This window comes from Solea solea, chromosome 13, assembly GCF_958295425.1.
Source record: "Solea solea chromosome 13, fSolSol10.1, whole genome shotgun sequence".
NCBI classification, from domain to species: Eukaryota; Metazoa; Chordata; class Actinopteri; order Pleuronectiformes; family Soleidae; genus Solea; species Solea solea.
In genome coordinates, this window is record NC_081146.1 from 1,350,137 (window position 1) to 1,373,786 (window position 23,650).

The 23,650-nt window shown below is 47.6% G+C and overlaps 1 protein-coding gene across 1 annotated transcript in view; it reads left to right on the forward strand.

The window, feature by feature from the left end:
* The window catches only part of tg (thyroglobulin), a 41,625-nt gene that overhangs the window by 488 nt on the left and 17,487 nt on the right, over positions 1-23,650 (forward strand). The window contains exons 2-30 of the mRNA XM_058648109.1: positions 206-314; positions 410-510; positions 1,046-1,201; positions 1,279-1,438; positions 1,525-1,631; positions 1,706-1,849; positions 4,057-4,242; positions 7,330-7,802; positions 7,879-8,260; positions 9,176-9,205; positions 9,286-9,516; positions 10,136-10,240; positions 10,324-10,401; positions 11,131-11,234; positions 11,321-11,432; positions 12,265-12,426; positions 12,541-12,732; positions 13,579-13,706; positions 13,814-13,964; positions 16,091-16,231; positions 16,315-16,458; positions 16,559-16,723; positions 17,191-17,292; positions 22,064-22,173; positions 22,283-22,388; positions 22,484-22,669; positions 22,785-22,955; positions 23,203-23,286; positions 23,384-23,449. Of these exons, the coding sequence (XP_058504092.1) occupies positions 206-314; positions 410-510; positions 1,046-1,201; positions 1,279-1,438; positions 1,525-1,631; positions 1,706-1,849; positions 4,057-4,242; positions 7,330-7,802; positions 7,879-8,260; positions 9,176-9,205; positions 9,286-9,516; positions 10,136-10,240; positions 10,324-10,401; positions 11,131-11,234; positions 11,321-11,432; positions 12,265-12,426; positions 12,541-12,732; positions 13,579-13,706; positions 13,814-13,964; positions 16,091-16,231; positions 16,315-16,458; positions 16,559-16,723; positions 17,191-17,292; positions 22,064-22,173; positions 22,283-22,388; positions 22,484-22,669; positions 22,785-22,955; positions 23,203-23,286; positions 23,384-23,449 (4,386 nt within the window). The remainder of the gene's footprint in view (positions 1-205; positions 315-409; positions 511-1,045; positions 1,202-1,278; positions 1,439-1,524; positions 1,632-1,705; positions 1,850-4,056; positions 4,243-7,329; positions 7,803-7,878; positions 8,261-9,175; positions 9,206-9,285; positions 9,517-10,135; positions 10,241-10,323; positions 10,402-11,130; positions 11,235-11,320; positions 11,433-12,264; positions 12,427-12,540; positions 12,733-13,578; positions 13,707-13,813; positions 13,965-16,090; positions 16,232-16,314; positions 16,459-16,558; positions 16,724-17,190; positions 17,293-22,063; positions 22,174-22,282; positions 22,389-22,483; positions 22,670-22,784; positions 22,956-23,202; positions 23,287-23,383; positions 23,450-23,650) is intronic.

Sequence of the window (23,650 nt, forward strand, 5' to 3'; positions counted from 1 at the left end):
ACCTGAACACACCTGAACACTCACCTGAACACACACCTGACCACACACACCTGAACACACAACTGAACACACACCTGAACACACGACTTAGCACACACCCACCTGAACACACCTGAACACTCACCTGAACACACACCTGACCACACACACCTGAGCACACAACTGAACATACACCTGAAGTTTGATTGTTGATTCTGTCATTCAGAATACCGGCTGGAGTCAGAGACCCTGAGTCAGTGTGAGTCACTGAGGGGCGTGGCTGTTGCCAAGCAACAAGATGTCGTCCCTCAGTGTTCAGAGGACGGCAGGTTCAGGTACTACTCTCACCTTTGTGTCTCTGTTTCCAACTGACGGTGTCAGTGAACGTACCGCAGTTGTAATGACAGTGTGTGTGTGTGTGTGTGTGCAGGCCCGTGCAGTGCAGTGGGCGGGGTCAGCAGCAGTGCTGGTGTGTGGACGCTGAAGGTCATGAAATCCTAGGAAGTCGAACCAACGGCTCCGCTCTTCACTGTGAGACATTTGTTTGTTTCAGGTCACATGACGTTTACTTCCTGTTTGCTCCTGGTGCAGTTCAGTGGTATATGGTGTTTTCAGAGGGCTGTGGTGCCTCTGTGGTGCCTCTGTGGTGCCTCTGTGGTGCCCCTGTGGTGCCTCTGTGGTGCCTCTGTGGTGCCCCTGTGGTGCCTCTGTGGTGCCCCTGTGGTGCCTCTGTGGTGCCTCTGTGGTGCCTCTGTGGTGCCTCTGTGGTGCCCCTGTGGTGCCTCTGTGGTGTCTCTGTGGTGCCTCTGTGGTGCCCCTGTGGTGCCTCTGTGGTGTCTCTGTGGTGCCTCTGTGGACATTTTACTCAGTGATCATATGGATACATGCAAGTGAGGTGAAGTGAAATGAGCCCGCGGGCACCACGTTGGTGACCACTGCTGTAGGTGATGAATATTCCTCCTCTCTCTCTCTCTCTCTCTCTCTCTCCCTCTGTCTCTCTCGCTCTGTCTCTCTCTGTGTCTGTCTCTCTCTCTCTCTCTCTCTGTCCGTCTGTCTCTGTCCTCAGGTCTGTCCCCCTGTCAGCTGCAGTCTCTCCTGCATTGTTCTCCTTCAGGCCTCTTTGAAGCAGTTCAGTGTGACTCCAGCAGGGGGCAGTGCTGGTGTGTGGATCAGGACGGCATGGAGCTCTACGGGACCAGACAGCGCGGCAGACCTCAGCGCTGTGAGTCCAGTTCAGGGTTTTTTTCTCTCTGGACATTGGTGTGGGAGAGTGAGTGTTTCCTGACCTTTGACCTGCAGGTCCTGGCAGCTGTGAGGTGAGAGGGAGGCGGCTCCTCCACGGCGTCGGCTCTGCGTCTCCTCCTCAGTGTGACAGAGACGGAAGCTTCCTGCCCGTTCAGTGCAAACTCATCAACATGACGGACAGAAGAGAAGTGGACCTGCTGCACACCTTCAACAGGTACACACACACACATACACATACACACACACGCACACACACACTAACTATCAACAGTCACTGAGTGTGTGTGTGTGTGTTTTCAGGTTCCCAGAATCCTTTGAGACGTTCAGTAGTTTCAGGAAGAATTTCCCGCTGGTTTCCTCATACTGTTACTGTTCTGACAGCAGGGGGCGAGAGCTGGACAACACAGGTACACACACACACACACACACACACACACACGATCAGTCACATGACAGTGATGATGATGCACTTCCTGTCCAGGTGTGGAGCTCCTCTTGTCAGAGGTGGACGACTCTGTGTCCCTCAGTCTTGGCTCTGTTCGCTCCTGGGATCAGACCCACATCTACAGAGTCCTGCAGAGGAGGATGCTGGGAGTTCGCCTCGTCCTCAGCGGCGTCTTCAGATGTAAACACCTCTAGATTCACTTCAAACTTCGTATCAGTAGACTTAAACTGGTTTAAACTCGTATCAGTAGACTTAAACTGGTTTAAACTCGTATCAGTAGACTTAAACTGGTTTAAACTCGTATCAGTAGACTTAAACTGGTTTAAACTCGTATCAGTAGACTTAAACTGGTTTAAACTCGTATCAGTAGACTTAAACTGGTTTAAACTAGTATCAGTAGACTTAAACTGGTTTAAACTCGTATCAGTAGACTTAAACTGGTTTAAACTAGTATTAGTAGACTTAAACTGGTTTAAACTCGTATCAGTAGACTTAAACTGGTTTAAACTCGTATCAGTAGACTTAAACTGGTTTAAACTAGTATTAGTAGACTTAAACTGGTTTAAACTCGTATCAGTAGACTTAAACTGGTTTAAACTCGTATCAGTAGACTAAAACTGGTTTAAACTAGTATTAGTAGACTTAAACTGGTTTAAACTAGTTTCAGTAGACTTAAACTGGTTTAAACTCGTATCAGTAGACTTAAACTGGTTTAAACTCGTATCAGTAGACTTAAACTGGTTTAAACTCGTATCAGTAGACTTAAACTGGTTTAAACTAGTATCAGTAGACTTAAACTGGTTTAAACTTGTATCAGTAGACTTAAACTGGTTTAAACTCGTATCAGTAGACTTAAACTGGTTTAAACTCGTATCAGTAGACTTAAACTGGTTCAAACTAGTTTCAGTAGACTTAAACTGGTTTAAACTCGTATCAGTAGACTTAAACTGGTTTAAACTCGTATCAGTAGACTTAAACTGGTTTAAACTAGTATTAGTAGACTTAAACTGGTTTAAACTCGTATCAGTAGACTTAAACTGGTTTAAACTAGTATTAGTAGACTTAAACTCGTATCAGTAGACTTAAACTGGTTTAAACTCGTATCAGTAGACTTAAACTGGTTTAAACTAGTATTAGTAGACTTAAACTGGTTTAAACTCGTATCAGTAGACTTAAACTGGTTTAAACTAGTATTAGTAGACTTAAACTGGTTTAAACTAGTATTAGTAGACTTAAACTGGTTTAAACTCGTATCAGTAGACTTAAACTGGTTTAAACTCGTATCAGTAGACTTAAACTGGTTTAAACTAGTATTAGTAGACTTAAACTGGTTTAAACTAGTTTCAGTAGACTTAAACTGGTTTAAACTCGTATCAGTAGACTTAAACTGGTTTAAACTCGTATCAGTAGACTTAAACTGGTTTAAACTAATATAAGTAGACTTAAACTGGTTTAAACTCGTATCAGTAGACTTAAACTGGTTTAAACTAGTATTAGTAGACTTAAACTGGTTTAAACTAGTTTCAGTAGACTTAAACTGGTTTAAACTCGTATCAGTAGACTTAAACTGGTTTAAACTCGTATCAGTAGACTTAAACTGGTTTAAACTAATATAAGTAGACTTAAACTGGTTTAAACTCGTATCAGTAGACTTAAACTGGTTTAAACTAGTATAAGTAGACATTAACTGGTTTAAACTCGTATCAGTAGACTTAAACTGGTTTAAACTAGTATTAGTAGACTTAAACTGGTTTAAACTAGTATAAGTAGACATTAACTGGTTTAAACTCGTATCAGTAGACTTAAACTGGTTTAAACTCGTATCAGTAGACTTAAACTGGTTTAAACTCGTATCAGTAGACTTAAACTGGTTTAAACTCGTATCAGTAGACTTAAACTGGTTTAAACTAGTATTAGTAGACTTAAACTGGTTTAAACTCGTATCAGTAGACTTAAACTGGTTTAAACTCGTATCAGTAGACTAAAACTGGTTTAAACTAGTATGAGTAGACTTAAACTGGTTTAAACTAGTTTCAGTAGACTTAAACTGGTTTAAACTCGTATCAGTAGACTTAAACTGGTTTAAACTAGTATCAGTAGACTTAAACTGGTTTAAACTTGTATCAGTAGACTTAAACTGGTTTAAACTCGTATCAGTAGACTTAAACTGGTTTAAACTCGTATCAGTAGACTTAAACTGGTTCAAACTAGTTTCAGTAGACTTAAACTGGTTTAAACTCGTATCAGTAGACTTAAACTGGTTTAAACTAGTATCAGTAGACTTAAACTGGTTTAAACTAGTTTCAGTAGACTTAAACTGGTTAAAACTAGTATTAGTAGATTCAAACTGGTTCAGTGTGTAATGTAAAGTGTGTATTTCATGTCAGGTCCCTCCCCCTGTGAGGTGGAGCGGGAGGCGGGGTCAGCAGCGTCCTCTGTTTTTGTCCTGTCATGTGAGAGCGGAGGAGCTTTCAGTTCCAGGCAGTGCCAGCAGGGGGGGCAGTGCTGGTGTGTGGACCCGACAGGAAGAGAAGTTCCTGGAAGTCGACAGTTTGGAGACTCTTTGATCTGCAGTGAGTTTTCTGGAACCTTCTGTCATCATTCATCACTTCATCTGAAATACTCTATTTATCCGTTTTCTATTTCTTTCTTTTCCACGTTTTGTCTCTTCATCTTTTTCTCCTATTTTTATCCTCTCCTCTCCTCCTCTCTGTCTCTCCTCTCCTCCTCTCTCCCTCGCTCTCCTCTTCTCTCCCTCTCTCTCTCTCCTCTCCCCTCTCCTCTCTTCTCCCCTCTCCTCTCCTCTCCTCTCCTCCTCTCGCTCTCTTTCCATTTCCGGTGACTGTGAGCGTGAGTGGTGGGGGTAGAAGTGCAAGTGGCGTGAGTTTTCTGTCCCTAGTTTTGGAATCACTGGTGTTTTTTTTCATCTGTCTAACTGTGCATGATCAGGTAAGTCCACTTATTTATTATCGAGGATTTGGGTTTTAATCAGGGGACCGGGGTTAGTCCCCGCGTCGGTTCTTTTGAGGAATGGTGTCCTCCGAGATGTCGCCTCCGTCAATCTGACGGAGTGAGGACAGTCCCGCTGGATGACGACAGTACAGTGGAGGCGGTTCTGTTGGCTGTCGGAGAACAGGTAGGACACAAGCAATTATGTTTTGCATCACAAAGCAGCTGTGGTGTTTCTAAAGAGCGAACAGAACAGTTATGAGCTGATTGAACACGGAGTGTTCATTAAAGAAATCTTTGTGCAAGTTTCACCGCTGTCTGTTCCCTCGACGTGAATAACTGTGTCCGGTGTTCTGCCGTTTATACCAAACGAGCTGTTGGAAAACGAGCTCCGAAGGTTCGGGAAATTCGCCAGAGGGTTTGAAATCTTGAGTTTAGGCTGCAAAGACCTGAAGCTGAAGCATGTCCAGTCTCTTCGCCGACAGGCTTTTATGTTCCTGACTTCACCGACACAAAATCTGGAAGTGTTGTTCAGAGTCTGGTATGGTGACGGGCATTATATGGTCTACGGGAGTTCAGGGAGCATGAAGTGTTTCGAGTGTGGAGATGTGGGGCACAAGCAGGTCGCCTGTCCGCATAAGCAACGCTCTGACTGTCAGCAGGTGACTCCGCTGGTCCAGAGACGGGCACGGACGGGCAGCACCGCCCGTCCGTCGGCGGCAAGTAGCTCGGCTAGTGCCGGAGCGCTGCTGCTGAAGTCGTGGCGGAGTCTTCCGCTCACACTGAGGCAGCGGGAGGAAGAGGAGACTGGGAGTGTAACAGTCAGTACTGAAGACTCTCAGTCGGTAAAAAGTAATTTAGAGGGAGAGAGTCCGGCCAAGAAAACCACATGTATCTGAGACTGGTAACAATGCATGCAACTCTCAGCCTGTAAATAATGAACAGAATAATCAGACCAATGTAAATGAGGAAGTTGTTTCCTGTGATGCAGACCCTGAAACCAGTGAGGGACTGGGTCTGCTCAGCAGCCAGGCATCAGGAGAAGAAATGGAGTATGACTCAGAGTTAGACAGTGTCTCCACTGCTGGATCAGTATCCAGAGACATTTAAGGCAACTAGAAAAGCTAACAACATTTCCTCAACTGAAGTTGTTAAAGGCCAGCTGTTCATTGTTAGAGCAGATATAGAAGAATCTCTTTTCTGCTTCATTAACATTTATGCCCCAAATCAAGGAGCACAAAGAGTCACATTTTTCAACCTTCTGATAAACAATCTAAGAAATGACCATCAGGACAATTTAATTATTGGTGTGGATTTTAACTGTACTGTTGATTTCAATGTTGACAGCACTGGGATTATTTCTTTGGACCAAGAGAAAGCGTTTAATAGGGTGGATCATTCTTATTTGTTTCCATGTGTCCAGCCAGGGAGATGTTCAACGTTTGCAGGACACTCTATCCTGGTATGAGAAGACAACATCTGCACGGGTGGATTGGGAGAAGAGTGAGGCACTGTTGTTGGGTCAATGGGAGGATCAGGCATTTCCCAGTCCACCTGGAGGACTTGATTGGGGGAGGGAGGGGTTGAACTGTTGAACTTTTTGGGAACTGAGGGTTTTAAAGTTAAGAACTGGGAGAGAGTTAAGGAGAAAGTGTGCGCTTGGTTGTCTAAGTGGAAATGGTTGCTACCCCAGTTGTCTTATAGGTGGGGAGTTTTGGTTGCGAACAATTTGGCTGCCTCCACCCTCTGGCAGATATTTATAGCTTTGACACCACGAGAGGTTTGATGGACGATATCCAGAAGGCTGAAGAATCTAGAACTCTCTACCTGCCTGTAGCTGAAGGGGGGCAGGGACATCCAGTCCAGAATCGCCTCTTTCAGACTGCAGACAGTACAGAGATTTCTGTACAACTATGGTCCGAGCTGGTTGGAAATGACTGCTCATGAGAAGAGCCGGTCGCTTGGGCTTTGATGCAGTCAGAGGATCTGGATTATGAATGTGAAGCCACTGAGACTCCAGTTATGTGGGTTTTTGAAGAGCCTTTGGTTTCAAACAGGTTTTTAATAGCTCCAACCCTTCAGTCTGCCAGCTTGCGGGTCAGATTCAGAGAGGGAGGATGCACCAAACTGGGCCATCTAATGAAGTGGACCACTTCACCTGAAGACGTCCTGAGGGTCGTCACCTCCATCAGACGGATCAACAGGGTGGTGGAAGAAGTCTGCGCTGCTCTGCCACAACATCTGAGAGCATTTGCGAGAGACCAAACTCTGTGTGACACGGTGTCAGTTCTGAAGGGTCTACTGAAGGCCCGATTGAGGGTGGAACATGCTTTCTATAAAGTGACAGACAATATGGAAGATTCCAACCGTGTGTGGGCTCTAGGGGGGGCTTTGTGTTCTGTGGGAAGGGATGTGTAGCTATTTGTATTCTATTTGATCTGGGGAAAGTTCTCATGTGTTTGGCGTTTTCCTGTTATTTTGTTGTTCCCGTTTTGTTTTTTTTTGTTCTGATTCGTCAGTGATGTAGGTTGCCTCCCTGAAGTGTTTCATAAAGGGACTTTGAAAACCAAACCTCTCCTCCTCTCTCTCTCTCTCTCTCTCCTCCTTTCCTCCTCCTCTCTCTCTCTCTCTCTCTCTCCTCTCCTCCTCTCTCTCTCCTCTCCGCCTCTCTCTCTCTCTCCTCTCCTCCTCTCGCTCGCTCTCCTCCTCAGGTTCAGATCACGACTGTCTGTCTCAGCGTCGTCTGGCTTTGTCCCGCCTCTTCTCTGGTCCTGTGGCACCGCCCCCCTCTATGACCTCCTCTCCTCCAGCTTCCTGTCACACGTTGCTCCGCCCCCTCCAGAACCTGTTGTCGCTGGAGGCGGACCCAGCCTTCCTGTCTCGCCTGGTCGAAGTCCTCCATGGTCTCTTTCCCTCGGTGGGCGGAGCTCTGCAGACTCTACGCCGCGTCGCCCCCGGCCGCCTCCAGAAGGAGCTTTTTGGTGGGAAGTTTCTGACGAGCGCGGCGACCTTTAACCTGAGCGGCGCTGTGGGATCTCGAGGAGCGGTCAGTGTGGAGTTGCTCTCCTCTCAGAAGAACCGGGACCTGGTCCAGTCCGTCAGCCGAGCGCTGGAGGACGCTGCCTTCCTCTCCGCCCTCCGGCACACGCTGACGGGACTCAGCGGCTCCCTCTCTCTGCAGCAGGTGGATATGACGCTTCATGTGATGTCCAGTGACATCACATGACGAGTCACTTTCCCCGCTGATCTTTGTCTTCCAGGTTCTGGTTCCTCTGCTGCGATACTGCACTGCCCAAGAACAGAAATACTCGGCGGCCGTCTTTGTGCCCAGCTGCACGTCCAGCGGCGGTTTCCAGGAGGTCCAGTGTCACGGCGGAGACTGCTGGTGTGTCGACCCTCGCGGTCAGGAGGTCACGGGGTCACGTACACCCGGTCGTCAGCCTCGTTGTCCTTCCCTCTGCGAGAGGGAGCGAGCGGCAGCGCTAAAGGTGAGAGGAAACATGGCGGCCGGAGCTGAGCTCTACGTGCCGGCGTGCTCGCAGGACGGACACTTCCTGCCACTGCAGTGCGTCGGCTCACGCTGCTTCTGTGTGGACACCGACGGGAAAACCACAGCCGGACCGAGAGGGGACGCCATCACCTGTAAGACAAACTTAATAACAGTTAGAACCTTCAGTTCAATGAAATAATTCATAAATAACTAGAAAATTCCGCCGAGAAAGTTTGATTGTGCCAACATTTGTGTGGATTGAACCTTTAAACCCTCAAGGATTTAGACAAAGCAGTGTTTTTGTGGAATCAACCTTTAAAACTCTTGCAGCTGGTCGCACAAGCCCCTCCCCCTCACTGTTCCCCCCTCCCCCTTCCAAACACCTGTTTCTGTGACAACCAGTGAAAAACAGAGAAATGTTTGGTGTGTGAGCGTCAGGAGGCTTTAAGCCACTCCCACATTTACATCTGAACTGACAGAGAAACCACAGCTTTAACATCACCCTCGTCTTCATTTTTAAAAGTTTTAACATCTCTGTGCTTTTAGGTGATTTTAAGAAAAACTGCAAGTCATATGAAAATGAAAATTACACACAGGGTCACACATGGACGACAACCACAGCAATGTGTTTGTGTAGAAACTGTGGAGAAGAGTTTAGTCATTACTCTCATGGACCTCAGCAGAGTCTGCCACTCTAACGGCGCAACACACACTCATTAAAAATCTGAACACGTCAAAAATAAAGTATAAAACTTAAACTGTGATTGTTTAAAAACCATAATATTTATCAAAACTTTGATTTAGGTGAGAAAAGTCTCAAGTCCTGTGAGCGGTTTAAAGTTTCAACCACTTCTTTATGTTAAAGTATGACTGTGACGCTCCACAGTGGGCGGGGTTCTGATTGTTTTTCTGATCTAAATTATTTCCAGTTTTTCACAATTTTTGTTGCCATGGTTACTCGAAACACCCATTTGAACCACACATTCGGGTAGAGGATGTATGGAGGAAGAAGAAGATTGCTCTAATAAAGCAGAGTATAGTGACATTTGTCTCTCTCTCTCTCTCAGGCGCAGGGCGGACGACTCCGTCAGTCTCAGGTCAGAGTCTCATTCATGTTAAGGTCATGTTGTCCCTCGGCGTGTTGTCCCTCGCTCTAACGTTGTGCTGCCCCCTGCAGGTGTGTGTTCTCAGGTGTCGTCTAAGGTCACGGCGTTCACAGAGCATGTGCGGCGCGTCGTCACTCTCTCTCGCTCCTCCCACTTCCCTCTGGGATACGGATTCCTATTGGCTGAAGGTCTGCGACTAAACCCGGACGAGCTGCACGTCGGCCAATCAGAGGAGGCTCTGCAGATCACCGATGCTCTGCTGAGTCGCTCCAGAGCCGCACTTCGATTGGCTGCGTACTCCAGTGAGTTTAAAAACTGTTAGTCAGATGATCAGGGTTCCCACGGGTCTTTGAAATCCTTGAAAGTTTTTGAAAAATATTTTTTTCAAGGCCCTTGAAAGTCATATTTAAAATGATGTCTCCTCCCACTGACAGGGTTCCCACGGGTCCTTGAAATCCTTGAAAGTTTTTGAAAAAGGTTTTTTTTTCAAGGCCCTTGAATGTATTTGGAAATCGTCCTCATTGAAAGTGCTTGTTTGTGCTTGTGCTCCCTTGTTTGTGACGACGCCACCTACTGTTTCATGCCCTGCGTTGCTCGATGTACATAGACGAGGCAGACTCAGGACAAACGCGGAGACATCATTACTCACCGTCCACCGTCTCTCTCTCCGCCGTTGGCGCGAACAATGAGCGAGTAAAGTTGAGAGAGAGAGCAATGGCGACGTGATGTCTGGGAAATGAAAATTCCGACTCACAAAGATCTCAAGAACAATCACTCAATAAAAGTTGTCCTACCATCTTCAGCAGTGTCAACACATTCTGTCCTTGAATTTGAGGGAATTGGTCCTGGAAAGTCCTTGAATTTGGTTTCAATCAAAGTGTGGGAACGCTGGATGATAATATTGATGATGATGTCTTTCAGCTGTCCACATGTACCTGCCTCCTCAGCGTCGCTCCTACCAACCGTACACGCCACAATGTGACGCCTCTGGAAACTGGATACACACACAGTGTCACCACAGCACAGGTCTCACACACACACACACACACACACACACCTGCACTGTGTAAAACATGTCACATGACCACATTTGTTTTGTTTGTGTTCAGGTCAGTGTTGGTGTGTTGATGAAGACGGACAGTATGTCGCCAACTCTCTGAGCAGCCGCTCACTGAGGCTGCCCAAGTGTAAGAGCACACACACACACACATGTTCGACCTTCATGACTTGAGGGGACATTGCATTGACTTACATTCATTTCCTGGAGACTTACTCTAACCTTAACCACAATTACTACTGGCCGAATCCTAATCCTAATCCTAACCTCAACCTAACCGTAAAAAATATCTTCCCCTTAAAATGTAGTCATTTACATTATGGGGACTTGATTTTTGTCCCCACAAAGAAGACAAGTCCCCATAATGTGAGTGTGTAAACAGGTTTAGGTCCCCACAACATTAGTAATACCTGGACACACACACACACACACACACACAGTGTCGTCAGTGCTGACTCAGCTGCAAACAGGAAACTGAAGTTTGTAAACCACTCACTCTCCCACACCAAACCCAATAGAGAAAATCAGTGATTTTAACTGCGGGGACACAGGTGCTGCTGGTCCTCTGCTGCCTCGTGTGGTCACTTTGTGTCACTGAAGTAAGTCTAAATAAAATATTTTAAAAGCCGAATTCACAAAATAAGACATTGGAACTTAGTGATGGAGGCAGCAGTGGATCAACAACTCCTGTGTGTGTGAGACGTAAAAATCACTGATTTTCTCTGTGAGCTTTGGTGTGGGAGAGTGAGTGCTTTACAAACTTGAGTTTCCTGTTGTTAAAGTGTGTCTCACAGTGAGATAAAGACGTGATCATGTGACGTAGACGTCGTAGACTTAAAGTGAGCTTGTGTTCCTGCAGGTCTGAGTCGCTGTGAAAGAGCTCAGGCTCACTCTCTGCTCTCTGGTTGGACAAAAGCGTCTGACATCACCGACGTGTTACCTCGTCCCCCACAGTGTGAGGAGGTGGGCACGCACACACACACACACACACACACACACACACACATATCATTTTCAGTTGATGAATTTTTGTTGTGTGTGTGTTTCAGGACGGCCGTTACTCTGTGCTGCAGACAGGAGGCGCTGTAGGCTCATGTGTGAATCCTATGACTGGAGAAATGATGCAGGCGGCAACACAGAGCACAACTGGACAACTGACATGTACACACACACACACACACACACAGCACAACTGGACAACTGACATGTACACACACACACACACACACAGCACAACTTGACAACTGACATGTACACACACACACACACACACACACAGCACAACTTGACAACTGACATGTACACACACACACACACACACACACACACACAGCACAACTTGACAACTGACATGTACACACACACACACACACACACTCACACACACAGCACAACTTGACAACTGACATGTACACACACACACACACAGCACAACTTGACAACTGACATGTACACACACACACACAGCACAACTTGACAACTGACATGTACACACACACACACACAGCACAACTGGACAACTGACATGTACACACACCCACACACACACACACACACACACACACACACACACAGCACAACTTGACAACTGACATGTACACACACACACACACACAGCACAACTGGACAACTGACATGTACACACACACACACACACACAGCACAACTTGACAACTGACATGTACACACACACACACACAGCACAACTTGACAACTGACATGTACACACACACACAGCACAACTGGGCAACTGACATGAACACACACACATACAGAGCAAACTGGGCAACTGACATGTACACACACACACATTAGGTCAGTAGTAATTGTGGTTAAGGTTAGAGTAAGTCTCAAGGAAATGAATGTAAGTCAATGCAATGTCCCCTCAAGTCATGAATGTCCAATGTGCGTGTGTGTGTGTGTGTGCGCGTGTGTGTGCGTGTGTGTGTGTGTGCGCGTGTGTGTGCGTGTGTGCGTGTGTGTGCGTGGTCAGGTCCCAGCTGGTGTGACCTTCAGGGTCAACAGTGTCGTCCCGATGGCTCCTTTGTCCCATTGCAGTGTGATGTCACTTCCTGTTGGTGCATCTCTGTGGATGGACAGGAAGTGGGCGGGACCAGGACGCCTCAACAGACAGGACAGACGCCATCATGTGATCGTAAGTGCCCCCCCACACACACACACACACACACAGTCACAGCAGCACCTGGTGGACATTACAGGAACTGCAGCGGTGTCTCTGATTGGTCCACATGTCTGTCCTCTGCTCCAGGTCCACTGTGTCCTCATCCCGCCATCACCTATGGTGCACTGCTCTGCCACCCGGTGGTTGGTGGCCGTCAGAGCTGTGCCCTCGTCTGTCACCGTGGCTACCACAATGCACTTCCTGTCAGCAGCTTCCTGTGTGATTCAGAGAGCGGTGAATGGGGTGGAGACTCCGCACCACTGGGCGGAGCCTGTCAGAGTAAGAACCGCCCACCTTTTAAAGGAGCAGTCAATTATTTATTCACCACGACCTCGCTGTGAAACGTAAAGATCCGCTCACGGCACTTCCTGTGTCACTTCCTGTGTCACTTCCTATGTCACTTCCTGTGTCACTTCCTGTGTCACTTCCTATGTCACTTCCTGTGTCATTTCCTGTGTCACTTCCTGTGTCACTTCCTGTTTACTCGCACAAGTAAACACTACAGGTGGCTCGTCTCCTGGAGCTAATGCTAAGCTACTAGTAAATGTCCAGTGTTTGGACAGAGTGGACTGAAGAGAAGCCGATCTTTGAAGCATGTGGAGACACTGTGGCCACCAGAGGGCAGAAGAATTCATGTTGTTAAACTAATGTTTGTGTGTGTGTCTCTGTGTGTGTGTGTGTGTGTGTCTCTTTGTGTGTATGTGTGTCTCTGTGTGTCTGTGTGTGTGTGTTTGTGTGTGTCTCTGTGTGTGTGTGTGTCTGTCTGTGTGTGTGTGTGTGTGTATGTGTCTCTGTGTGTCTGTGTGTGTGTGTGTGTCTGTGTCTCTGTGTGTGTGTGTGTGTGTCTCTATGTCTCTGTGTGTGTCTGTGTGTCTCTGTGTGTCTGTGTGTGTGTGTGTTTGTGTGTGTCTCTGTGTGTGTGTGTGTCTGTCTGTGTGTGTGTGTGTGTATGTGTCTCTGTGTCTCTGTGTGTCTCTGTGTGTCTCTGTGTGTGTGTGTGTCTGTCTGTGTGTGTGTGTGTGTGTGTGTCTCTATGTCTCTGTGTGTCTCTGTGTGTCTCTGTGTGTCTCTGTGTGTGTGTGTGTGTGTGTGTGTGTCTGTGTGTCTCTGTGTGTGTGTGTGCAGTCTCTCGGCCTCTGCAGATGATGTCATACTCTCAGCTCTGGTCGTTGTCGTCGCCATGCTCTCAGATCAGCAGTTTACAGTCTCTGCTGTTCAGCTCCATGACCAGCAGGGGGCTCTGCTCCGTCCAGGTAAACAGTGACAGTGTAGACAAAGAAGAAGCAGTAACTCTTTTTGTTGTTGTTTTAATAAACAGTTTGCTGTGTGTGTGTGTGTGTGTGTGTGTGTGTGTGTGTAGCTTCCTGTGTCGGGCTCCTTGGTGTCTGTGTGTGATGAGTCTTCAGTGCGTCTGCAGTGTGACGGTGATGAGTCTCTGAAGTTAACAGTGACATGGACTGTTGCTCTGTCTGACCTCCCGACCTCTGACCTCCCCAACCTCCACGACATTGGTGAGTAGAGACGAGAGTTCACACACGTGAGCGTGAACGATGAAGACTGTGGCTGTCACGACCTGCGGGGTCGCGACCTGCGGGGTCACGACCTGCGGGGTCACGACCTGCGGGGTCGCGACCTGCGGGGTCACAACCTCCACCTCCACCTCACCTCCTGTCTTCTCCTCTTTGGTCTCCTGTACGAACCCCTCTGAACGTCAACTCCTCCAGAACTCATCCTTCACTCCTTCATCCTCACACTCCCTCTCCTTCACTCTTTCATCCTCACACTCCCTCTCCTTCACTCCTTCATCCTCACACTCCCTCTCCTTCACTCCTTCATCCTCACACTCCCTCTCCTTCACACCTTCATCCTCACACTCCCTCTCCTTCACTCTTTCATCCTCACACTCCCTCTCCTTCACTCCTTCATCCTCACACTCCCTCTCCTTCACTCCTTCATCCTCACACTCCCTCTCCTTCACACCTTCATCCTCACACTCCCTCTCCTTCACACCTTCATCCTCACACTCCCTCTCCTTCACTCTTTCATCCTCACACTCCCTCTCCTTCACTCTTTCATCCTCACACTCCCTCTCCTTCACTCCTTCATCCTCACACTCCCTCTCCTGCACACCTTCATCCTCACACTCCCTCTCCTTCACACCTTCATCCTCACACTCCCTCTCCTTCACTCCTTCATCCTCACACTCCCTCTCCTTCACACCTTCATCCTCACACTCCCTCTCCTTCACACCTTCATCCTCACACTCCCTCTCCTTCACTCCTTCATCCTCACACTCCCTCTCCTTCACACCTTCATCCTCACACTCCCTCTCCTTCACTCCTTCATCCTCACACTCCCTCTCCTTCACTCCTTCATCCTCACACTCCCTCTCCTTCACTCCTTCATCCTCACACTCCCTCTCCTTCACACCTTCATCCTCACACTCCCTCTCCTTCACACCTTCATCCTCACACTCCCTCTCCTTCACTCTTTCATCCTCACACTCCCTCTCCTTCACTCTTTCATCCTCACACTCCCTCTCCTTCACTCCTTCATCCTCACACTCCCTCTCCTGCACACCTTCATCCTCACACTCCCTCTCCTTCACACCTTCATCCTCACACTCCCTCTCCTTCACTCCTTCATCCTCACACTCCCTCTCCTTCACACCTTCATCCTCACACTCCCTCTCCTTCACACCTTCATCCTCACACTCCCTCTCCTTCACTCCTTCATCCTCACACTCCCTCTCCTTCACACCTTCATCCTCACACTCCCTCTCCTTCACACCTTCATCCTCACACTCCCTCTCCTTCACTCCTTCATCCTCACACTCCCTCTCCTTCACTCTTTCATCCTCACACTCCCTCTCCTTCACTCCTTCATCCTCACACTCCCTCTCCTTCACTCCTTCATCCTCACACTCCCTCTCCTTCACACCTTCATCCTCACACTCCCTCTCCTTCACACCTTCATCCTCACACTCCCTCTCCTTCACTCTTTCATCCTCACACTCCCTCTCCTTCACTCTTTCATCCTCACACTCCCTCTCCTTCACTCCTTCATCCTCACACTCCCTCTCCTGCACACCTTCATCCTCACACTCCCTCTCCTTCACACCTTCATCCTCACACTCCCTCTCCTTCACTCCTTCATCCTCACACTCCCTCTCCTTCACACCTTCATCCTCACACTCCCTCTCCTTCACACCTTCATCCTCACACTCCCTCTCCTTCACTCCTTCATCCTCACACTCCCTCTCCTTCACACCTTCATCCTCACACTCCCTCTCCTTCACTCCTTCATCCTCACACTACCTCTCCTTCACTCCTTCATCCTCACACTCCCTCTCCTTCACTCCTTCATCCTCACACTCCCTCTCCTTCACTCCTTCATCCTCACACTCCCTCTCCTTCACTCCTTCATCCTCACACTCCCTCTCCTTCACTCCTTCATCCTCAAACTACCTCTCCTTCACACCTTCATCCTCACACTCCCTCTCCTTCACTCCTTCATCCTCACACTCCCTCTCCTTCACTCCTTCATCCTCACACTCCCTCTCCTTCACTCCTTCATCCTCACACTCCCTCTCCTTCACTCCTTCATCCTCACATCTGTTTTGGTCTTGTTTTTCTAGTTCTCTTCTTGAACCAGTCCAAACTTCTGGAAGGAGTTCAGGGGCTTCTGGGTAATATCAAGTCCACACTGGTTTCCACAACAACACCAAACTTTAGTTGTGTCCATGGTTACCACCTGACCAATGACAGTGAAGGCTGTGGTGAGTCTCTCTGTCTCTCTCTCTCTCTCTCCCTCTCTCTCTGTCTCTCTTTTGTAACCAATCAGCTTCATCTGTGTCTTCAGTCGTTTGTCCTGCTGGGAGTTACTTCAGTAAGGGGGCGTGTCCTCTGTGTCCACGGGGAACCTATCAGGAAGAAGATGGGCGGGACCACTGCAACAAGTGTCCTCGTGGTTCCTCACCTGCTGGAGCGTCGTCTGTCAATCAATGTGAGGAAACACATATGACCCCACACACACACACACACACACACACACACATACACACACACACACACACAGATCCATCCTGTCCATCCATGTGTGTCAGGTGTGACTGAGTGTCAGAGGCGGGGTCTGAGGTGTACAGTGCGAGGCCACTTCCTGTCAGCGCAGCCTGACTTCCTGTCTGGCAGGTGGAGGTGCTTCAACAGTGAGGGGGTGGAGCTTGAGTGGACCAGCAGCGATAAAGCGTTGACAGATGAGGAGTGTTCAGGTGAGGACGCAGCAGCCAATCAGAGGGCAGCTTTTACTGTGACACACCTTGTAACCAGTGTGTGTGTGTGTCTGTCTGTGTCTGTGTGTGTGTGTGTGTGTGTGTGTGTGTGTGTGTGCGTGTACGTGTGTGTGTGTGTCTGTGTGTGTGTGTGTGTGTGTGTGTGTGCGTGTGTGTACGTGTGTGTCTGTGTCTGTGTCTGTGTGTGTATGTGTGTGTGTGTGTGTGTGTGTGTACGTGTGTCTGTCTGTGTGTCTGTGTCTGTGTCTGTGTCTGTGTGTGTGTGTGTGTGTGTGTGTGTGTGTGTGTGTCTGTGTCTGTGTCTGTGTGTGTACGTGTGTGTATGTGTGTGTGTGCGTGTACGTGTGTCTGTCTGTGTGTCTGTGTGTGTGTGTGTGTGTGTGTGTGTGTGTGTGCGTGTACGTGTACGTGTGTGTGTGTGTCTGTCTGTGTGTCTGTGTGTGTAGTTCTCAGCAGGTTTCAGGTGGTTGGGTCAGATCTGATCATCAGAGCTGAAGACACTGACGTTCTGCAGACGATGACCTCTGACCTCAGAGCCTGCCTCCAAGGTTTCTCTTACACACACACACAATAGCCGTGTCCTAATCCAGGGACTGAACCACACACTTCAGAGGACCCTGGTCCCTACCTATGCCACTGGTTACGTCTTCTTCTTCAGACAGAACAACAGACAGAGAACAACAGACAGAGAAGAGCAGACAGAGAACAGCAGACAGAGAACAACAGACAGAGAACAACAGACAGAGAAGAGCAGACAGAGAACAACAGACAGAGAACAGCAGACAGAGAACAACAGACAGAGAACAACAGACAGAGAACAACAGACAGAGAACAACAGTCAGAGAACAACAGACAGAGAAGAGCAGACAGAGAACAACAGACAGAGAAGAGCAGACAGAGAACAACAGACAGAGAACAGCAGACAGAGAACAACAGACAGAGAACAACAGACAGAGAACAGCAGACAGAGAACAACAGACAGAGAACAACAGACAGAGAACAACAGACAGAGAACAACAGTCAGAGAACAACAGACAGAGAAGAGCAGACAGAGAACAACAGACAGAGAAGAGCAGACAGAGAACAACAGACAGAGAACAGCAGACAGAGAACAACAGACAGAGAAGAGCAGACAGAGAACAGACAGAGAAGAGCAGACAGAGAACAACAGACAGAGAACAGCAGACAGAGAACAACAGACAGAGAACAACAGACAGAGAACAACAGACAGAGAACAACACTCAGAGAACAACAGACAGAGAAGAGCAGACAGAGAACAACAGACAGAGAAGAGCAGACAGAGAACAACAGACAGAGAAGAGCAGACAGAGAAGAGCAGACAGAGAACAACAGACAGAGAACAACAGACAGAGAACAACAGACAGAGAAGAGCAGACAGAGAACAACAGACAGAGAACAGCAGACAGAGAACAACAGACAGAGAACAACAGACAGAGAACAACAGACAGAGAACAACAGTCAGAGAACAACAGACAGAGAAGAGCAGACAGAGAACAACAGACAGAGAAGAGCAGACAGAGAACAACAGACAGAGAACAACAGACAGAGAAGAGCAGACAGAGAACAACAGACAGAGAACAGCAGACAGAGAACAACAGACAGAGAACAACAGACAGAGAACAACAGACAGAGAACAACAGTCAGAGAACAACAGACAGAGAAGAGCAGACAGAGAACAACAGACAGAGAAGAGCAGACAGAGAACAACAGACAGAGAACAGCAGACAGAGAACAACAGACAGAGAACAACAGACAGAGAACAGCAGACAGAGAACAACAGACAGAGAACAACAGACAGAGAACAACAGACAGAGAACAACAGTCAGAGAACAACAGACAGAGAAGAGCAGACAGAGAACAACAGACAGAGAAGAGCAGACAGAGAACAACAGACAGAGAACAGCAGACAGAGAACAACAGACAGAGAAGAGCAGACAGAGAACAGACAGAGAAGAGCAGACAGAGAACAACAGACAGAGAACAGCAGACAGAGAACAACAGACAGAGAACAACAGACAGAGAACAGCAGACAGAGAACAACAGACAGAGAACAACAGACAGAGAACAACAGACAGAGAACAACACTCAGAGAACAACAGACAGAGAAGAGCAGACAGAGAACAACAGACAGAGAAGAGCAGACAGAGAACAACAGACAGAGAAGAGCAGACAGAGAAGAGCAGACAGAGAACAACAGACAGAGAACAACAGACAGAGAACAACAGACAGAGAAGAGCAGACAGAGAACAACAGACAGAGAACAGCAGACAGAGAACAACAGACAGAGAACAACAGACAGAGAACAACAGACAGAGAACAACAGTCAGAGAACAACAGACAGAGAAGAGCAGACAGAGAACAACAGACAGAGAAGAGCAGACAGAGAACAACAGACAGAGAACAACAGACAGAGAAGAGCAGACAGAGAACAACAGACAGAGAACAGCAGACAGAGAACAACAGACAGAGAACAACAGACAGAGAACAGCAGACAGAGAACAACAGACAGAGAACAACAGACAGAGAACAACAGACAGAGAACAACAGACAGAGAACAACAGACAGAGAACAACACTCAGAGAACAACAGACAGAGAAGAGCAGACAGAGAACAACAGACAGAGAAGAGCAGACAGAGAACAACAGACAGAGAAGAGCAGACAGAGAAGAGCAGACAGAGAACAACAGACAGAGAACAACAGACAGAGAACAACAGACAGAGAAGAGCAGACAGAGAACAACAGACAGAGAACAGCAGACAGAGAACAACAGACAGAGAACAACAGACAGAGAACAACAGACAGAGAACAACAGTCAGAGAACAACAGACAGAGAAGAGCAGACAGAGAACAACAGACAGAGAAGAGCAGACAGAGAACAACAGACAGAGAACAACAGACAGAGAAGAGCAGACAGAGAACAACAGACAGAGAACAGCAGACAGAGAACAACAGACAGAGAACAACAGACAGAGAACAACAGACAGAGAACAACAGTCAGAGAACAACAGACAGAGAAGAGCAGACAGAGAACAACAGACAGAGAAGAGCAGACAGAGAACAACAGACAGAGAACAGCAGACAGAGAACAACAGACAGAGAACAACAGACAGAGAACAGCAGACAGAGAACAACAGACAGAGAACAACAGACAGAGAACAACAGACAGAGAACAACAGTCAGAGAACAACAGACAGAGAAGAGCAGACAGAGAACAACAGACAGAGAAGAGCAGACAGAGAACAACAGACAGAGAACAGCAGACAGAGAACAACAGACAGAGAAGAGCAGACAGAGAACAGACAGAGAAGAGCAGACAGAGAACAACAGACAGAGAACAGCAGACAGAGAACAACAGACAGAGAACAACAGACAGAGAACAACAGACAGAGAACAACACTCAGAGAACAACAGACAGAGAAGAGCAGACAGAGAACAACAGACAGAGAAGAGCAGACAGAGAACAACAGACAGAGAAGAGCAGACAGAGAACAGCAGACAGAGAACAACAGACAGAGAAGAGCAGACAGAGAACAACAGACAGAGAACAACAGACAGAGAACAACAGACAGAGAACAACAGTCAGAGAACAACAGACAGAGAAGAGCAGACAGAGAACAACAGACAGAGAAGAGCAGACAGAGAACAACAGACAGAGAACAGCAGACAGAGAACAACAGACAGAGAAGAGCAGACAGAGAACAACAGACAGAGAAGAGCAGACAGAGAACAACAGACAGAGAACAACAGACAGAGAAGAGCAGACAGAGAACAACAGACAGAGAACAGCAGACAGAGAACAACAGTCAGAGAACAGCAGACAGAGAACAACAGACAGAGAAGAGCAGACAGAGAACAACAGACAGAGAACAGCAGACAGAGAACAACAGACAGAGAACAGCAGACAGAGAACAACAGACAGAGAACAGCGGACAGAGAACAACAGACAGAGAACAACAGACAGAGAACAACAGACAGAGAACAACAGACAGAGAACAACACTCAGAGAACAACAGACAGAGAAGAGCAGACAGAGAACAACAGACAGAGAAGAGCAGACAGAGAACAACAGACAGAGAAGAGCAGACAGAGAACAGCAGACAGAGAACAACAGACAGAGAACAACAGACAGAGAACAACAGTCAGAGAACAACAGACAGAGAAGAGCAGACAGAGAACAACAGACAGAGAACAGCAGACAGAGAACAACAGACAGAGAAGAGCAGACGGAGAACAACAGACAGAGAAGAGCAGACAGAGAACAACAGACAGAGAACAACAGACAGAGAAGAGCAGACAGAGAACAACAGACATAGAACAGCAGACAGAGAACAACAGTCAGAGAACAGCAGACAGAGAACCACAGACAGAGAAGAGCAGACAGAGAACAACAGACAGAGAACAGCAGACAGAGAACAACAGACAGAGAACAGCAGACAGAGAACAACAGACAGAGAACAACAGTCAGAGAACAACAGACAGAGAAGAGCAGACAGAGAACAACAGACAGAGAAGAGCAGACAGAGAACAACAGACAGAGAACAGCAGACAGAGAACAACAGACAGAGAACAACAGACAGAGAACAACAGTCAGAGAACAACAGACAGAGAAGAGCAGACAGAGAACAACAGACAGAGAACAGCAGACAGAGAACAACAGACAGAGAACAACAGTCAGAGAACAACAGACAGAGAAGAGCAGACAGAGAACAACAGACAGAGAACAACAGACAGAGAACAGCAGACAGAACAACAGACAGAGAACAGCAGACAGAGAACAACAGACAGAGAACAACAGACAGAGAACAGCAGACAGAGAACAACAGACAGAGAACAGCAGACAGAGAACAACAGACAGAGAACAACAGACAGAGAACAGCAGACAGAGAACAGCAGACAGAGAACAGCAGACAGAGAACAACAGACAGAGAACAACAGACAGAGAACAATATGACTTTTAATACAGAAGAAACGTTTTATTTTGTTAGATTTCTTTGTCACACTCACGTTTTAAAAACCAATTTGCTGCTCCCAGCCGCAACACGTCGCTCCGCCATGTTGTATTGTAAAAGATTTACCGGTAACGCACAAAGAATTGTGGGATATGTCGGCTGAGAAAGATCCAGCAGAACTATCCTTCCCGATCAAGCTAACGTCGGCGCTGTGACGACATCCAGCCGATGAATCCACACTACGTAGGGTCCAGTCCCTGGATTGGGACACGGCGAATAACGGAGAGATCCATGATGATGTCATGATGATGTCATCACTGTATTAAACTGTGATGTTTTTTTTTCTAGCATGCGCAGAGGAGCTGCGCTGCCACCATGTGGCGCTGTTCAACAGTCAGACTCAGTGTGAGCTGTACAGCACACACACACTGAACACACACTGCACCACCTCCCAACAGGTACACACACACTGCGCAGTGTGACCCCTGACCCTGAAGCAGCTAAATTGAATGCAGCCATCTGAGTGCGTGTGTGTGTGTGTGTGTGTGTGTGTGTGTGTGTTTTCAGACCACTGGGTTTCTGGGTAATCCTCGGGCCGAGGTCTTTGATTGGCTGAGCTGCTCTATGAAAGTGAGGGGTGGGGCTTCAGATCTGCTGGTCTTCAGGAAGACAGGTACTGTTACCATGGCAACTGCGTAACGGAACAGTGAAGCATCAGTGCTGTGTGTTTTATGTTTATGTGTCTGTGTGTGTGTGTGTGTGTTTTAGGGGCGGAGTCTTCCTCCCGCTCAGTGAGGACTGTGATGATGAAGGCGGTCTCAGGTGTGTTCAGGACTCAGGTGTTCTCCTCTGGGCGGAGCTCTCTGTCCGACGTCCATCGTTTCTGTCAGGACGGCTGCAGCCGTGACACCTGCTGCCACGGCTTCATCCTCAACCACAACAGCCTGAGCGGAGGTGTGTTACCATGGAGACCACAGCACACACCCGTGTCACCATGGAGACCACAGTTTATCAGAACCTCATGGTTGGATGAGTGTGTGTGACCTCCTCTTTGGCTCCTCCCCCTCAGGTTCTCTGCTCTGTGGTTGGCTGACAGCGCCGTCAGTCTTGATGTGCGGGGACCAGGACTGGGACGTGATTGGACATGGAAAAGCCAATCGTATCTGTGGGGCGGGGCTTACGTACAACGAGCGACAGAAGAGCTTTGTTTTCAACTTTGGAGGCCAAGAGTTCAACATCAGTGAGAGATTAAACCCCGCCCACATGGCTGAGGGTGGAGCTCTGACTCCACTCTGCTTCTACTGTGATTCTAATCTGACTCTAATCTGATTTTAATCTAATAATACTTTGATTTTCACTCTCGCACCCTCAGTTCTACAGATTGTAATTTGACTGTAATCTGACTCTCAGTCGTATATGAATTAGAATATGAATTCTGTAGACTGTAGACTGTAGTCTGTAATCTGTAATCTGTGTTCTGTCTCCAGCGGACTCGGCTCTGTCCACCGTCTCCAAGAACAAAGATTACCAGTCATCTATCGTCACTTTCCAAGCTGTTTACCTGAATGCAGGTAGATGACCTCTGACCTCTGGCCTGACTCCTCTGTATTTCCAGTGTGGTCTCAGTGGGCGGAGCTTGTTCAGCAGGTGTTTTGTGTGTGTTTGCAGATGCAGCTTCATCAGACTCTGGCTCCTCTTCATGTGCAGCAGCTGAAGTCTCTTCTTCTCTGGACAGTTCGTATCATCTTTGAACCTTTGTTTATAATCTGTGTGTGTTTGTTTATAATCTCTGTATGACTTTGTTTATAATCTCTGTGTGTTTGTGTATTAATCTGTGTGTGTGTTTGTTTATAATCTCTATGACTTTGTTTATGATCTGTGTGTTTGTGTATTAATCTGTGTGTGTGTGTGTTTGTTTATAATCTGTATGATTTT